The sequence below is a fragment of the Rana temporaria genome, chromosome 1, assembly GCF_905171775.1.
Source record: "Rana temporaria chromosome 1, aRanTem1.1, whole genome shotgun sequence".
Lineage (NCBI taxonomy): Eukaryota > Metazoa > Chordata > Amphibia > Anura > Ranidae > Rana > Rana temporaria.
This window is the reverse complement of record NC_053489.1, coordinates 437,831,598-437,849,483: the sequence shown is the minus strand read 5'-3', so window position 1 is coordinate 437,849,483 and position 17,886 is coordinate 437,831,598. Positions and strand designations below refer to the sequence as shown.

General features: G+C 42.3%; 1 protein-coding gene across 2 annotated transcripts in view; it reads left to right on the top strand.

Annotated features, from left to right (window-relative positions):
- The window catches only part of HELQ (helicase, POLQ like), a 67,073-nt gene extending 51,914 nt beyond the window's left edge, over positions 1 to 15,159 (top strand). For both annotated transcript variants that reach the window (XM_040326418.1, XM_040326428.1), the window contains 5 exons: positions 1,212 to 1,310; positions 3,161 to 3,334; positions 4,269 to 4,382; positions 11,790 to 11,924; positions 14,950 to 15,159. In XM_040326418.1, the coding sequence (XP_040182352.1) occupies positions 1,212 to 1,310; positions 3,161 to 3,334; positions 4,269 to 4,382; positions 11,790 to 11,924; positions 14,950 to 15,066 (639 nt within the window). In that variant the 3' untranslated portion in view covers positions 15,067 to 15,159. The remainder of the gene's footprint in view (positions 1 to 1,211; positions 1,311 to 3,160; positions 3,335 to 4,268; positions 4,383 to 11,789; positions 11,925 to 14,949) is intronic.
- The last annotated feature ends 2,727 nt before the right edge of the window (positions 15,160 to 17,886 follow it).

The window sequence follows — 17,886 nt, the reverse complement described above, 5'->3', positions numbered from 1 at the left end:
CCAGAACAAAATCCAAGTGGGCTGAGCACTGCTCAGCCATTCATAGGAAGCTTGTATTCTGTGAATGAATTCAAAGCTTCTTCTGATTGGCTGAGGGGGGTGGATGACATAACTTCTACTGTCTCAGGCAATCGGAGAAAGCTTTGTATTCATTCATGTAACAAGTGGTTAAAGCTGAACTCCAGGAAAATGGCTAAACACATCAAATGCATATAAGGAAGCAGTTTTATGTGCCAAAGGATATGTATTATTCCCCATCTAATTCTGAGCTTTACACAGCTCTGCCTTATAGCACATGCCCGCCTGCAATTAAAATACTCTTACCTTCTCTAGCCTATGACTGGACAGTAAAAAGGAGGAGTAGTAGACTGATCAGTTCAGCTCTCTGCGGCTATCGACATGTCTCTCTATTGACATGTCTGCTCCGACATAAATAGGCTGCTTGGCTTGCAGGCAGCACCTGGTGGCTGAAACTGCTTAAACAAGGCACTCAATTCATTGACTATGGGTGTCAGCACCTGGGAGAACATTGGCCTTACATTGTTTTACATGCAGTTTTCCTCAGACCGAAAGAAAGGTGGTATTGTTCCTTTATCGCCTATCTTTCTTATTAAAGATCTCTGTTTTTAGGCAGCCTTGCATAACCCAGGCATCTAATGTCTTTGTGTATTTGCAGTATAAAAATGGATTGCCTACGTTTCCGAGTTTTGAGAATACATTTTTGTTTTCACAATTTCAATTTTGTTTTTCTGTCAACATATTTTTTATTGATGTTGTTTCTAAACATTGTTCTTGCTGTAGAGTTTAGTATTAAAATGGAGCTAAAGTCACTATACCTATCTCCTCTTTAATGGTCAAGTCCCAGAGCAGTCCCTCACCAATGGTGGCATCTTCTCCCCAGGTGTCTGGTCTTCAGACACCTTCATTCGTCAGTGCAGGATGATGTAAGTGACCCAGGGACTTTAAAACACAAGGACCGTGCTTGCCATGTAAGCTGAGCTGTGCATGCACAGCTCAGTTTATATACCTCAGGGGACTGAGCAAGCAGATAGGTGTATTTTATTGCAAAAGAGATGTTGAACGTCTCTTCTGCAATAAATAGTCTGCTTGGTCACAAGTTTTTATAAAATGCCTTCATTTCCGCTTTTAGGCACACTTTATCTCATCATAATATTATGTATAAAATAATATTGTATATATTTTGTTTTCAGTTTAATCTGCTTGATCAAGTGGATCAGAAAGTGGCTGGAAATGTAGGAGTGCCAGAAAGTTTTCTTGCACGCAAGGTTTCAGGCCAAAGTGTAAAAAAGGTTACTTTTTTTTGTATTATTATTATTAATGGTTATGTGGTTGTGTACTATGAATTATCCTTTCTCAACTCAAATGCTGTACTTATGTTAGGTTACTTACATAGTTTGCCTTACCTAATGTAATCTATCGCGGATGCCCAGTTTTACAATACAGCTAGCTGAGGCGCAAACGTCATCGGTGGGCTGGCATAGAGTGCAAAGAAGCCTGCCACCGATGCTGTTAATTTTGAAAATGGTTGCATTGGTGCCAGTCAGCACAGGAGAATATGAAAAGGTTAACCAATAAGGAAAAGGGGTGCATGTACATATGTAAGTGTACTTGTTTAACTACACACATAGTGATGCCAGTTTCTAAAAAAGGATGTGAGGAGGTCCTTATCTTTTCTATACTTTAAAGCATAACTGCAGTCAAGGTAAAAAAATATAAATAAGCACAAGGAACATTACTTACCTTGTGCTGCTGTCTCTTCTGTAGTTGAAATTCACCTCCATTGCTATGCCCCACCCCACCTCATCTTTATTTTCCGGTGCAACAGGGGTCAATAGAACTGAGGGCGCAGTGACAGGCACTCATTAAAGTGGAAGTTTAGTCCTAAACTAAAATCTCGAAATCTACACTGCAGGCACAAGCTAAGACTAACCTATCTAGCCATTTTTTTAAAGCCGATCCCATGCTGAGCTGTCAGCGGCGGCTTCTCTATGTAGGCATATGCAGAAGAGGCAGCGACAATGGAAGCCCCATAGTAAGTCTATGGGTGAAGTCACTTCCCAGGCATTTCCTAGCCGTTGGCTGTGTCCTACACAGAGCTTCCGCCGCTGGAGACCGAACTGGATCGGCTTCAGAAAAGGTATGTATAGCAAGTTTTGCTTTACAGGGTTAGATAGGTTAGTCTTAGATTATGCCTGCAAGTAGATTTAGAGATTTTGGTTTTAGGCTGGACAATTTAAGTATGCCCCACTATGCCTACCCAGGCATCAATGAAGGAGAATTTCAGCTAATAGCAGATGCGTCAACACAAGGGAGACATCCCAATGTCCCTTGTGCTGAATTTTGTGTTGACTGCACTTGGGGTTTAATCCTCTTTTTTTTTTTTTTTTTCTTGATTTTCTATATCTATATATAGTATTGGATCAGCTAACTGGAGTATTGAGTAGATTACTTGAAGTAATATATAATGTCAGGAATTTAATTACCGTATATTCAAAATGCAGACACCATTCAGTTTATGATAAAGGTTTAGGCTTGTTTCACATACATGGTTTCCCCATGGCTGTGTTTGCTCATGCACAGCAGCCCATTCATTTGAATAAGCTGCTATATCCACTGAAAACGCAGTGAAAAAAGTCCCTGCACCTTTTCAGAAAGAGCGGTCGCAGGAAAACTGCAATTTACAGTGCATGGGAGTGCTACTCAGATTAATGATACCCCCATGCATTTTCTCTGCCGGTGCAGGAACAGGTGCAGCAGCAACCACCTGCACAAGTGTAAACCTAGCCTTATTCAGGATTGCAATGAAACTTAAATGAAGGCAGAGATATAATGGTAACAAACACAAAGTAGATGTCACTTACTCCAAACTGTTTGTTATATTGGTTGGATTTCTGGCTTTGGATAACTGATACGTAATATGAAAATCAGTAAATTCTATTGAGAAGAAAATATCTGTTTTGTAAGATGAATTTTTTTATTCACAATAGTTCCCTGAAAAGTGTTGCTCTTCACATCATGTTTTCAGTATGTTCTTATTGTCTGTAATGACCTGGTTTGTAGTGAATGTTTTGTCTTTACATTTAAAAAAAATTGCAGAAAGCCATAAGACCTCCTGTGTTGTAATATCTTCTGATTGTAGAATGTAGACGAAAGAGCGGTGAATCGTCTTTACTTGTCGTTCATACTGTATGCTTTGATGAAAGATTTGGACATCTGGTGTGTGTCAGGAAAATTTAACATGCCTCGAGGGTTTATTCAGAATTTGCTGAATTCATCTGCCTCTTTCTCCTCTTGTGTTCTACATTTCTGTGAGGTAAGTCAATAAACGTGTCTTTGTAAATGATAAAACAAATGGTTTAGCATTGCAATGGTTGCATTTAATTAAAAAAGAAGTGGAAGCCCACTTTACCTTCTTATCGGCCTCAATTCTTCACAGCAGTGGTTCACAAGGGTGTTAGAAATATTTCTTAGGGTTTTTGTTGACTGCTTACTCTGTAGCATTACCATGACAAGTATCACCATGAAACCACCACCTGTTTGAACTTGACACAAACACAAATTTCTGACCCCACCATCTGCATGTTGCAGCAAAAATCAAGATTTGTCTAAAAGGGTCATCTTTTTTTTAACCTTAAAGTGACCTTTTCAATTAACCCAGCATTTAAAAATAGTGGTACATTCTTAATCTGATTAACGGTTTCAAATACCATCCTTCTATTCCCCAAAATGCTTAAGCTATGCCTGATTAAAAGGCACTTTTACCTTCTCAAAGTCAAATTTCTGTGTCTTGGAGGACACACTGTATTGGAGATTGTGTTCAGTAGTTTATATTGAGCAACCATTTTTGTAAACCTTTGCAAAAGAATGGATTACTTTAAAGGATAACTGAACTTTAGTTCAGTTATCCTTAAAATGTAGGTCCCTTATCTTAGTCTGCCACTTGTCCAAAAGCCACGGAGATCTTTGCTGTGGGTCCACTGCATGCTGCATGGGCTTTTCATTTAAATTATCCAAGAGGCTGAAAACCCGGCATCCAGATATAGCCTATTTAGTAGAACGTGGCGGCAAGGGATGTAACCCTGGAAGTTGAGTATTTTCAAGAGTTTAGTTCCACTTTACAGCAATGCCTTCTGCTTTATTCCTGTTTTTATAAAAGATCAATGTTATGTCTGTAGAAATATTTCATGCACATTTTTCTTTTTTTTTTTCTTCTAATTAATAAAGAGTGGTTTCTTTTCTCAATAAAGGAATTGGATGAATTTTGGGCATATAAAGCCCTTCTTCTGGAGGTCACCAAAAAATTGAGTTACTGTGTAAAAGCAGAACTTATACCCCTAATGGAAGTGGCTGGTGTTTTGGAGGTAAGTAAAAACATTTGCATTCAGCTGTCATTAAAAGAAAAAAAATCAATATCTTTCTGGTGCTGTTAAAATAACAAGTATTCTAAAGGTCCCTGAGACTGTAGGAAATCTGCCTTTCCCCTGAAGATCCTGGCTTTGTACCTCATAAAATGGTAATAAACCTGGTCCAATGATGCTTTAAAAAGGAGGAGTATAGCCAAACAATTTTGGCTATACTTCTCCTATGGATCACAGGAGTGCAGTTCACAGTCACAAGCTCTCTGTAGGCTGAAGATCGAGAACTGAGTGATCAGCAGCCTTTTGATCGCTCAGTTCTCAGTCTTCGAGGCAGCGTGGGACAGCTGCAGCCATTTAGGTGAGTATGATTGAATGTTTTTTTCTTTATCGTACATCACAGGACACAGATCAGCCATAATAATTACTATGTGGGTTATGCGCCACCTATAGATGAATGGATACTGGCAGATTAATCAAACAGGAAGTCTTACCCTATATATACCCTATATTACCCTATATATCCTACACAGGCAGTACCTCAGTTTTTTCACTAGTGTCTGTAAAGTGGTGGTCACTGATTTGTTGCATGTGCTCTTGGAGAATACTTGGAGGTTCTATTAGGAATCACGGCCTTCAATCAGATCCATTCGAAAAAGCTGTCAGCGAAAATTAATAGTACCTGAGCCTAATTGGATAAAAGAGAAAAATCCTCAGTTTGCCTGTACTGCAGCCTTACAGCGCTGGACCCTGTGTAATGGAACCCTGTGTAGTGTTTGTTCTCACCAAGGTGCTTTCCTGCAGGGTGTTATACAGGTCCAGGGGAGTGGACCCCAGATTAAGGGGGACCCCCAGTCCCTAAAGGTCCTTTATGACAAAGCCACCGTAATGGGTGAAGATTGGACTCCTGTTATATTCAGTATTCCTGCAGCAGGAATTGTAAGTCTGCATTTTGCAGTTTCTCTTTAAAAAAAAAAGGAGATGTAAGGGTTGTCTCCCAGTGGCCACTGGGGGCAGTGCGCTGTTCATGCTCTGTCTGTATACTTAGGAGTATTGGGTACAGTGTCTCCTCCAGTCACCAGAGGGTGTGGGCTCGCTCAGTATGGCCTGATCCTGTATAGACAGAAAGTAGAAATGGGGACATTAGGTCTATCTTAAGATCTCAAGCTCCTGGATATCCTTCAGTTTCAGATAGGCCTGGTCCGATCAGTGATGACCTTTCTGCAAGAGGTAGATTTCGGGGTTTATAGTCATCAATGACGCATATCCTCAGGTGCTGTTTTTTTCCCAGGCTCATGAGGTTTCTGCAATTACAGTGCAAATTCATCTTTTTTTATTGCATTGTAACTCTGCTCTTTGGGCTGTCCATAGCTCCCAGGGTTCACAAAGCTCCTGGCCCTGGTGCTGGAATTGCTAAAAGTTGCAGGGGGTGTCAATCTTTGTATACCTCAATAATAATCTTTTCTCAGGAAGCAGTTGGTTCCAGATTTTCCTTGGATACATTTCTGCAGGAGGAAGTTGTATTTAAGTCGACGCACTTTTCCTACGTACAGTCCTAATCCAGGTCTTATGTACAGGATCATTCTCTCACTGTCTGGAACATGAAGATCTGAGCATTGGATTGCCAGAGAACTCCTGAGGTATTACAGAGCTCAAATTGGTGGTTGATGGTTTCGGAACTGGAGAGGGCGAAATTCTTCCTTTCAGGGGTTTGGAATATATTAACCACTGAGGCCAGTCTCTCCAATTGGTTTGAAGGTGGCTACAGTTCAGTGGACGTGGGTTCCACAGAAGAGAAGACTGCCCATCTGTATCTTGAACTTTTTGGTCAGTACACTTTGCTCTGGATTATTGGATGAACCAGTTGTAGGTTCAATCCAACACTGCCTCTACGGTGGCATATATCAACCACCAGGGCGGCACCAGGAGTCGAGCGGCTCAGGAAGGTAAACCACATTCTGTCTGGGGCAGAACAGGTGCTGTCTCTGTTGCTAGTAGATATTCCATGTATAGAAAAATGACAGGGTTTTTTCCACCCTTCAGCAACTAATGCCGGGACTATGCGGTCCCTGATTTGTGAGAACTTTTTTGGCAATCTGCCAACGTTGGGGAGCTCTGCAATAAGTTGGACAGGTTGTGTCTGGGACGAGAGTCCCAATGGCAATAGTGGCTGTCACGGTCTCTGCCCCTCCATGTCCCTTACACCCCGAAGAGCTGTCCCCTGCTGTGATCATTTGGGGTGTGGTTGTATTGCATTGTTTGTGTGTGTCTGCCTTGGAAGATATGTATATTATGGGATGGATGTCCATGTGGAGGAGAGGGGCGACTCCTCCAGCAGCCCCCCCCTACTGATAAACTTAAATACACCTGACCTGTGTGTCTATTGTCATTGAACAGTTGAACCCACCCTGATCCAAGGGTGGGAGGAAAGTGTCTCTGAGGCATTTGATCTGTTTAAACGTGCTGGAAGAAAGGCAGTTGTGTGGTTTGCCAGTCCTGCAGTCTCCATCCTGAGAATGTCTTATCCCTGTGATCGCCTGTGCTGTGAGTAGAGCGAACTCTGTTCTTTTGTGCCCAAGACTAGGCACGGACTATCCCTACTTGCCAGAATGCTGTCATTTCTTCTGTTTGGCCAGCCTGGCACGGATTACTCCTTACCAGCATGGACGTTGCTACCCCACTGTGCATTTATATTGTGTTATGGGTTCTTGTTTTGCCCGGCTGTGATACTTGCTGCCTGGCTGCGTGTTAACCCCCTCTACCGTTTAATAAAAAGCTTTGTGGGTGCTCCTACTCTCCGCGTGTGTCTGTTCCGCCTACATCTCCGTCACAGGGGTATATGCACTGGTAACCAATTCTGCCTAATTGAGGCCTTCCCTCTGTTTCGACTACTGCTGCATCTTTTGCAAAGAATCTGGGGGGTGGTAACACTGATAATAGTGTTGGCCAAATTAGCCCAGGAGACAGCGAATGGACAGCGAATCTTGCAAGGGACGCTCCTTGGACACTTCCAGTCCATCTGGACCTAATGGTCTTGGGTCCTGTTTTATCCGCACTGTTGAACACCTGGAAGCTGGCTTTAGGGAGCTTAGATTACAGGACTTTGGATTTTTTTTTACCTGGGGTGAAGCCAAGAATTGGCAGCCGCAATATCTGTGAGTGGGAGTTTCTTTCCTTCCTCCAATCAGGAAGGGTATGGAGATTGGCCTTTAAGGACCAGATTCGACCCTATCCATTTTTTTCCAGAAGTTTCTCACTCATACATTCTTCATACAGGTATATTGTAGACAGTCCCGCCGGTCAGGCCAACCTTGTGTCCTTGGGACTTGAATTTGCTCTGAACTGTCCTTGCAGAGGCAACCTTTTGAACCAATTTGAGAAACTTTGTTAGTCCTTTGACTCGGAATGTGGCTTTTTGGTTGCCATCACTTCAGCAAGTGGAGTGTCAGAGCTGATGGCTCTCTCATGCAACGGTTCTTGGTCTTACATCATAAGGCTGGCTTCACACTGAAGCGTCAGCCGCGGTGACGGTATAGCCGCGCTATTTGTAGCGCGGCTATACCATCGTTTTTACCGCGATATTCGGCCGCTAGCAGGTAAGAGAGCTGCCGCTCCAGGTGAGCTCACTAAGGTAATTGATGTCCACTCAGAAGCAGATGGGTGCTGGCAATGCACAGGATGTGCAAAAACAATAAGGATATGGACAGCCGCACTCCAGTAACTTGAAAAAAGACGTGCCCTTTATTGGGTACAGGAAAAAATGCACTACAGGTATCAGCACACAGTGGGATAAACAGCTGACGCGTTTCGCATTGAGTGTCAATGCTTAATCATAGCTAGCGGCCGAAAAAGGGTTAATACCGCCCGCGTTGCGGCGGTATTACCGCGGTATTACAGCGGTATTACCGCGCTTTCCCATTGATTTCAATGGGAAGGCGCGGTATAGGAGCGGTGAACACACCGCTCCTATACCGCGGTAAAGAAGCGGCTAGCAGGACTTTTCGAGCGTTCCTGCTAGCGCGCCGCTTCAGTGTGAAAGCCTTTGGGCTTTCACATTGAAGAGTACAGGGCATGATTTTTCATGCGGTATAGCAGCGCTATTTTTAGCGCTGTACCGCATGAAAAACTTCCCAATGTGAAAGGGGCCTAAGGTGATGTTGCGTCCTCATCCATCTTTATTGCCTAAAGTGGTTTCTAGTTTTCACTTGAATCGGGACACTGTCTTGCCTTTCTTTTCTAACCCTCAGTTAGAGATCGCTGCATTCTCTGGAGGTAGTTCAGGCAGTCAGGATTTACTTGAACTTTTGGTGCAGATCAGGAATCCTGGTTTGTGCTGCCAGCAGAGCTCAGGAAGGATAGGAGGCATCCAAATTAACAATTTTTGGATCCACCAGTCAATCAAGCCTAATGCCTCGTACACACATATGGGATTTCCGATTATAAAGTTCCCATTGAAAATCCAGAGGGGAAAGCCGAGAACCTGCTCGGTTCAGTCTTTCCCCTACACACAGCCAGTTTTCCCCGACAGGAAAACTGCAATGGAGCTTTCAAGTGCATTGCTTTAGGACATCTTGCATAGTAATTATTATGTCTGCTCTGTGTCCCCTGATGTACGATAAAGAAAATTGGATTTTTCCTACAGCTTACCTGTTAAATTCTTTTCTTGGAGTACATCACGGACACAGAGGTCCCTCACCTTTTTTTGGGGATATTCACTGTTTTGCTACAAAACTGAGGTACTTCCTGTGTAGGAGGTGTTATATAGGGGACTTCCTGTTGATTTGAGTCGCTAGTGTCCATTCACCTCTTGTACCGTGATGTGCTCCAAGAAAATGATTTATCAGGTAAGCAGTAGGAAAAATCTGATTTTCAAATGTAATAATATTCTACATACTATCCTGGGGAATTCGTTTATACAAATCTTGACTTGAGCGCAAGTCAAGCTGTACCACAACCACTTTTGTCCAATGAATCTCATATGGGTAAGGTCATACATCATATTGGGGGATCAGCAGCAATGTTCAAGAGAGGTGGGCCACAGCTCAACATGCAGAGCTTGTACATTAACCACTTAAGGACCGTCTAACGCCGATATACGTCGGCAGAATGGCACGGCTGGGCACAATCACGTACCTGCCCACAACCCGGTCCAAAGCTCTGTGACCACGGCCGCGGGACCCGCAGACCCCGATCACCGCTGGAGTCCCGCGATCGGTCCCCGGAGCTGAAGAACGGGGAGAGCTGTGTGTAAACACAGCTTCCCCGTTCTTCACTGTGGCGCCTTCATCGATCGTGTGTTCCCTTTTTAGGGAAACACAATCAATGACGTCAGACCTACAGTTAGAAACACAGATGAGGTCACACTTAACCCCTTCAGCGCCCCCTTGTGGTTAACTCCCAAACTGCAATTGTCATTTTCACAGTAAACAATGCATTTTTAATGCATTTTTGCTGTGAAAATGACAATGGTCCCAAAAATGTGTCAAAATTGTCCGATGTGTCCGCCATAATGTCGCAGTCACGAAAAAAATCGCTGATCGCTGCCATTAGTAGTAAAAAAAAAAAAAATGAATAAAAATGCAATAAAACTATTCCCTATTTTGTGAACGCTATAAATTTTGCGCAAACCAATCGATAAACGCTTATTGCGTTTTTATTTTATTTTTTTACCAAAAATAGGTAGAAGAATACGTATCGGCCTAAACGGAGGAAAAAACATTTTTTTATATATTTTTTGGGGATATTTATTATAGCAACAAGTAAAAAATATTGAATTTTTTTCAAAATTGTCGCTCTATTTTTGTTTATAGCGCAAAAACTAAAAACCGCAGAGGTGATCAAATACCACCAAAAGAAAGCTCTATTTGTGGGGAAAAAAAGGACGCCAATGTTGTTTGGGAGCCACGTCGCACGACCGCGCAATTGTCAGTTAAATTACTGCAGTGCCGAATCGCAAAAAGGGGCCAGGTCCGTTACCTGCATTTTGGTCCAGGTCTTAGGTGGTTAATGCCCCTAATTTATTCATGCTCACGTTTTGTGAAGTATGCTGTAAGGACAGGTGTACTTTGAGCTGTCAATACTCTGTTTTGCTGCTCCAGGTGATTAGCCTCTAATGATCCCAGCTGTACACCGCATGTGTGTGACAACATCTTGTACAGAGTTTTCAAGCCAGCTTTTACGCTAAACCTGGATCCATTGTCTGTGATGGAAAGACAGCTGTCATTAAACTTTAAAAATGCTATTTAGTACTCGGGTCCACTGGGTAATGATTTAGGCTGCTTTCACATTGGGCAGCGGAGGTGCGGTGACGGTATAGCCGCGCTATTTTTAACGCTGCTATACCGTCGTATTTACAGCGATATTCGGGCTCTAGCGGTGAGGTTTTAACCCCCGCTAGCGGCCGAAAAAGGGTTAATACCACCCGCAATGCGCCTCTGCAGAGGCGCATTGCGGGCGGTATTACCGCGGTTTCCCATTGATTTCAATGGGAAGGCGTGGTACAGGAGCTGTAAACACCCCGCTCCTATACCGCTCCAAAGATGCGGCTAGCAGGACTTTTGGAGCGGTCCTGCTACCGCACCGCTTCAGTGTGAAAGCTTTCGGGCTTTCACATTGAAGCCTGCAGGGCAAGATTTATTCATGCGGTATAGCAGCGCTATTTTTAGCGCTGTACCGCATGAATAACGCCTCAATGGGAAAGGGGCCTTAGGCTCCATGCACACTGGATATTGGACTTTGGGGTTTTTTTTTTTTAAAGCCCATAAACTCCACTTTATGTGTCCATGCACACATGGAAGTTTTTCAGCTTCAATGAGTAGTGGAGTTTATGGGCTTTTTTTCTGAACGCCCAAAAATTGCCTTCAAAGTGCTGTTTTTTTACCTAAAAAAAAAAAAAAAAACCCAACCCTGATCAACGTAAAAAAACGATAATAAACACTCAAAAACTTCGCTCGCCAGCTTTTTTTGGCATTTTTGATCCATTGAAAAAAAAATGCTAGCTCTACAAAAACGCTAATAAACGCTATTGCAAAAACGTTAAGTGTTGAAAGACTCCCTGCAAAGCTACTGCCCTTTTTATAACATTATTTTAGCCTCCAGTGTGCGTGGAGCCTAAGCGCTGACTCCAGCATTAAACGCGTCTACCTGCTTGTCCCCCACTGTACTTGTTCCATCTGTCATTTAGTTTTAGTGTTTATACCGAGTTAAGTGGATTGTTGGAGTGCAGTCATCCGGATCTTCCTTGTCTTCTGTACTTGCTTTGAACTGTATATGTGTATATCTTATCAGTTTTCTTAATATATCTGTGTTTTTTTTTTTCGTAAGAGTAATATGAAATTCTTTCTTTAAATGGTAGAGAACTGAAAATGGCTTCTTTTGAATTTAATGTTTAATGTCATGTTTTTTATTCAATAGGCCCGGGCCAAACAACTTTATAATGCAGGTTATACCACTCTGGCACATCTGGCTAATGCTGATCCACAAGTGATGGTTAATAGCATTGAACATTTATCAAAACGCCAGGCAAACCAGATTATTAGCTCAGCAAAGGTGAGAAGTGTCATGCGTACTTTATGCATGAAATTGATGCATATTTAAATGTTAAGAATATATCTTGTCGCAGATAGAGTATTCATAAATCATTCGTTTTTATTTTTGAGTTTAGAGTTTTGAGAGTTCAGATAATGTTATAATTTTCTCTTCCTGTTTAACACAGTGTGATGTCTGGGCATACAGCCAAGATAGCTAAAATTGCTGATTGGAGGAAAGGCACACACCCCCAGAGGCGGCTCTAGACATTGTGAAGCCTGATGCCGCGTACACACGATCATTTTTCAGCATGAAAAAAAAACGTTGTTTTTCAGCATGTCCAAAAAACGAAGGTATCCCAACTTCATCATTAAAACGACGTTGCTCACACACCATCGTTTTTAAAAAATGATCTAGCAAAGCGTGGTGATGTACAACACGTACGACGACACTATAAAGGGGAAGTTCCATTCGCCTTTGGGCTGCTTTAGCTGATTCTCTGTTAGTAAAAGACGATTCACGCTTTTCTGTCTGTTACAGCGTGATGAATGTGCTTACTCCATTCAGAACGGTAGTTTTACCAGAACGAGCGCTTGTTGTCGTTTTTCAGAACACACGGTCATATTAAATGACGTTTTTTAAAAACTACGTTTTTTTCATGCTGAAAAATGATCGTGTGTACGTGGCATTAGTCAAAACTTAGACATGAGGCCCCACACACGGCACAAAGATGCAGAAGACGGTCAGAGACCTTGCAGACAATGATGCAGGAGACAGTCAGAGACTGTGCAGACAATGATACAGGAGACGGTCAGAGACTGTGCAGACAATGATACAGGAGATGGTTTTATTATGGTAATGCCAAGCAAACTCTTACCTGATTAACACGGTATCAAACTTTGGAGCCACAGACAGGGTACTGACAGACAATCACACCACAAAGATGCAGGAGACGGTCAGAGACTGTGTGGACAATGATACAGGAAGACGGTCAGAGACTGTGCGGCCATGATAACAGAATGAGCATAATTGATAACTTTGCAGTGTAATGCTTCTTTATTATCAGCAGGTTTAGGGAGAAGGTAAATAACACCGCTGTATTACTTAACTGTAATAAAGAATGTGGTGCACCGTTCTGGCTGTACTGTCCGGCAGAGGAATCTGAATCGCAAAAATCGCAGCATAGAATTATAAATGTTTTGGTAAATGACATAACATTTTGCATATGTGCTTGAATAGCTGTTTGCCTGGCGTTCATTTTGAAAGAGGAACTGCAGCAAGATAAATTAAAAAAGCCCATTAAAAATAAAATGAGCCCTCCAGGTTGAAAGAAAGACAGCCTCATTCAACGGCCTTCCTTGAAGCCCACACTGGAATGTACATGACCTCAGCCTGTCATTCAACAAGTAAGGAGACGCAGCACAATGATGATCCAGTGGCGGCTGGTGCTCAAAGTTTTTGGGGGGCGCAAACAAACTAAAAAATTCAGGAAAAAAACATCAATTGCAGCCTCAGTGTGCCCCATCAAACGCCGCCCCTGTGCCCCATCAAACGCCGCCCCTGTGCCCCATCAAACGCCGCCCCTGTGCCCCATCAAACGCCGCCCCTGTGCCCCATCAATCGCCGCCCCTGTGCCCCATCAAACGCCTGCCGCGATGAGACCATAGCCAGGGTACAGGCAGCATGTTGTAAGATGTACCTACCTGCTCCTCTCCTCGGTCCCCTACTAAAGGCAGCAAGAGAAGCATGTGATGTTCTCTCTGAGTGCCCTGCAGTGCAGTCTGGGAGTTGTAGTCTCTGCAGAGCACAGGCACCAGAGGGCCAAGTTGAAGTCTGTGTGTGAAGAACTGTGGCGAACTTCAACTCCTGCCATGCACTGGGGCCGCCAGCTTTGGGTGAAAGGATAGGAGAACGGCGCCACGGTGGTGGAGTCTGCTATTGGACGCAGCGACAGACGAGATGATGTAATGTGTGTGGTGTTCTTCTCCCTTGTCCGTGGACCCGGTGGCTCAGCTGAGACAGGCGGCCTCGGCGTCAGTCTGTGTGCAGCGCCCGCTCACTCTGTCGACTCGCTCTGGCACACTGGACGATATTTCCTTCCACTCCTGAGGCAAATTAGGTGGCCGCAAGCGCGAGGCCCTTCTGAGGGCGAGGCCTAAGGCGACCGCCTAATTAAAGAGCCGCCTCTGAACACCTCCTCTCATCATAGGCTGGGACTCTCAGAGGTGTTTTGTAACATGGCTAGCTGTTAATCTATTTTAGCAACCTCCCCTGAAAGAAATTTCAGGCTGCTTTTATCTGATGTGTCCAAGAATTTGTCAGGCTGATAACAGGGGAACGGTTCAGGAGAGAGCTAAGGGACTTGGTTCTTTTAAGATAGATAACAAAATAATGCAGATATGTGCCCAGCTGAAATTTAATGAATTGGGTTTACATCCACTTTTTCAAAAGTGTCGCCCCTTTGTTTATAGTGCAAAAAATAAAAACCGCAGAGGTGATCAAATGCCACCAAAAGAAAGCTCAATTTGTGGCGAAAAAAGGACGTCAATTTTGTTTGGGTGCAACGTCTCACAACGACGCAATTGTTAGTTAAATCAACGCAGTGCCCTACCGCAAATCCTTCCGGTCCTTAAGTAGTTAACCACTTAAGGACCCATTCACGCCGATATACGTTGGCAGAATGGCACGGCTGGGCACAATCACGTACCTGTACGTGTCTATTTAACCCCTTTCCGGTGCACTTGTGAGAAGCAGTTTCTTCTAATTACCTTGGTGGTGAATTCACTCATTTAACATTATCTTCACGCCTGACGGCATCAATATTCACCAGCATTGGACTTTCATTTTTTGCATTTATCTTTTGGACTTGGTTCACTTGTATAACCCTTATTCATTTTACATTTATATTTGTTATCGTTATTTTAGTATATATTTATTCAACAATAGCTTTAAGCTTAGAAAGATTTAGCCCAGACTTACAATTTTAAGGCAGTTCTTTTTTGGTGTTAATTGAATTTATAATAATTTGGTCTTTTGCTTCCTTAAGATGTTACTGAATGAAAAAGCTGAAGCTCTCCAAGAGGAGGTGGAAGAACTTCTTCGTCTACCTGCAGACCTCCCGTCGCTTATTACAAAAAGTGAAAATGTTCAGACGATTGAATAAATTTACTGCTGAACATAATTTTATATTATATTGACTCATTGACTAAATGAATTCAGACTGTAATAAACCAAATCTACTTTATTTTTTTAATTACTTGTAGAGTTTTGGGATCTTTTTTATTCACCGTTGAGCTGCAAATTTCCTTACAACATGCCTATAATTGTGTATACAGACAGTCCCTGGGTTAAAAACAAGATGGGTTCTGTAGATTTGCTTTTTAAGTTGGACTTGTATGTAAGTTGGAACAGGTACATGTTTTAAGTGCAACTCCAGCCAAAAATTATTTTCTTACGTTTTTGGATAGCATAGGGAAGGGTTAACACCCCTGTAATGTTGATTTTGCTGTCTGTGCCCCTGTTCATAAGATTTCACCTCACTTACTGTGACACTTGGATTTTTAACATTTTGGGTTTTTGTGGAAACAAAGATTGGTGATAAAGCTTTGGTGGGGACACCTTTTTAGCATGTTAACTGTTACAGGAGTAAATTTCCCTCGTAAGTCGTATGTAAATTGGATGTTTGTAACTGCCTGTAAGGGGCAAGTCATTCAAATGAACGTTCGGTAATTGGAGCATTTACCAATCCACAATGAAAAATGACCATCCGTGACCTCTGTACAACCGACATCATTTATTTGTTACAATTCATACATGTCTACATTTTGACTTGTATGTGACATTGTGGCTTGGTGAGTTAATGGAAAAGCAGCAATGTACATAACCCTAAGAAATTTTCTAACATCACCCCAAAAACACAGATCATGCCTATTGCAACATTTAAAATATGTTTGCTCCATATTTTTCATATTCAAACTACATGTATCTTTCTCTCTGGGCTTGTACTATATCGTAGAACTTGGCAAAAGTGCCACCTAAAGTATAAGATCAAGTTCGGATCTCTGTTTCTATCATTGTTTTTATCCATAGAAAAACAAATGTTTACAATCCTGAATGACAAAGCGCTAAAAAGATTATGCATTAGTTGATTAATTTTAAAACGACAGCTCTTATCTGTGAGTACCTGTGATTTTATTGCCACTATTTTGCCTCTAGTGTCACAAGCTTGATTCCTTCTGCAAAATCTTTATTTTACTTATTTCCAGTAGACATTGGCTGCATGCATCGTTTTTAATAAAAATCACTAAAACCAAATGCAGATCTGGCATTTCAGCTTTTTTAAAAATGCCCCAACAAGCACTGGAATGTCCACAGTCCAGCTGCCTTTACCCAACACAAGCACTTTAGAAAAAGGCCATTCTCCTACATAAAATCCGTCTCAAAGTAATGGATTATACACATTCTTCAGTGGGTGGAAAGTCAGGGCCAATAATGGCCCACTTCTCAGAAACCGAGAATGTTCATTAGTGTCTTGACCAGGCAGAGTCCCCTCTGAATCAGGATACATTTTGACAGAGCTGCCCATGCTACTGGATGCAGTACTCACTAATATGTAATACTCTCTTCCATTGAAGCTTTAGGCCATAAACCAACCCTTTGGGATTTACTTCTGCACCCAGAAAGCTTACTCTAATGAAGGGGAGTTTCAAAACCTGTACCTGTTTGGTCGGTTAGGTGCATAGTTTTCTTCAGCTGAAGGATGAGTAACATTTCATTACCATCAATGGAAACATTTTAGGACGGAAGAAACGAACAAGGAGAGGAAAGGGGGGAAGTCTTTTCTTCTTCCTTTTGCATTCCTTTTCCCCCCCTTTTTGCTATCTATACAAATATGTATACATACGTACATACAAAAGGGGGCTTCCACCCCTGGGGTATCTAGGAGGCGGAACACTCTATCTACTCTCAGAGGAAGGGGGAGACCCTGCAGGCGAAACCTTCCAGAATTTCAAGCTATGAAGGGCTCAAAATCCAAAGAGTAACATAAATTTGATCACACGGTTCACATAAGTCTATAGGACTCCCATCTTTTTTTTTTTCCTAAGCAATCATGTGTTCTACAGCAATCCAGTTCAAGTCCAGTGCTTAAGTATCCCCAACAGGTCATGTTTTCAGGCTTTCCATTAGTTTGCACCTGTGATATGCCTTAGTAATTACCACAGCCAAGGGAAATCCTGAAAATATGACCTGTTGGGCGCCTTGAGGACTGGAGTTGATGAACCTTGTTCTACATTTCTAATATTTTCCACTCTGCATGCCAATTTGGCCAGTGAAGGAGGGTCAGGTTTACTCCAGTGTCTAGTGATTACCGTCCGTGCAACCATGAGAAAATGTCGTCTTTTCTTTGTTTATAAGAGCACAAAAATTATTATTACAAATGTAATTTGAGATAATCCGCTACCAGCTTTTCGTAGAGTCTCTGTATCTTATCACAGAAAGGAATGATCTTAGGGCATGTGCCTTCGATATGGGACATAGTGCCCGCGGCTCGCAAACAGCTCTTTATTCTTGGGCAAGTGGTGAGACTGATGTTTTGTAAGTATATTGTCCCAATCCATGTCATCAGGCAATACAGCCAACTCCCATTCCCATTTAGCTATAAATAGTGGAGGTTGTGGAAATGATTATTTTTGCAAAATTTGATATACCAGGGAGAACAGGTGTTCCAGTCTGGTGGGCGGCTTAAGTATTTTAAAGCAGACCCGTTAGTAACTTCAAAAGTGTGCCAGAATAAATTCATGATTTTACAATATACAACATAATTAAAGCTGAAGTTTAATCTTATAGTTTGCCTTCCCTGGGCTCTCCCCCCCACCCTCATCTACATGTTAATCATATTTTTAAATAATACCTTTTAAATGTCATTACATACCTTATTTTAGATCTAGTAATGTCATCATTGTGCTTCTCCCTTCAATTTAGG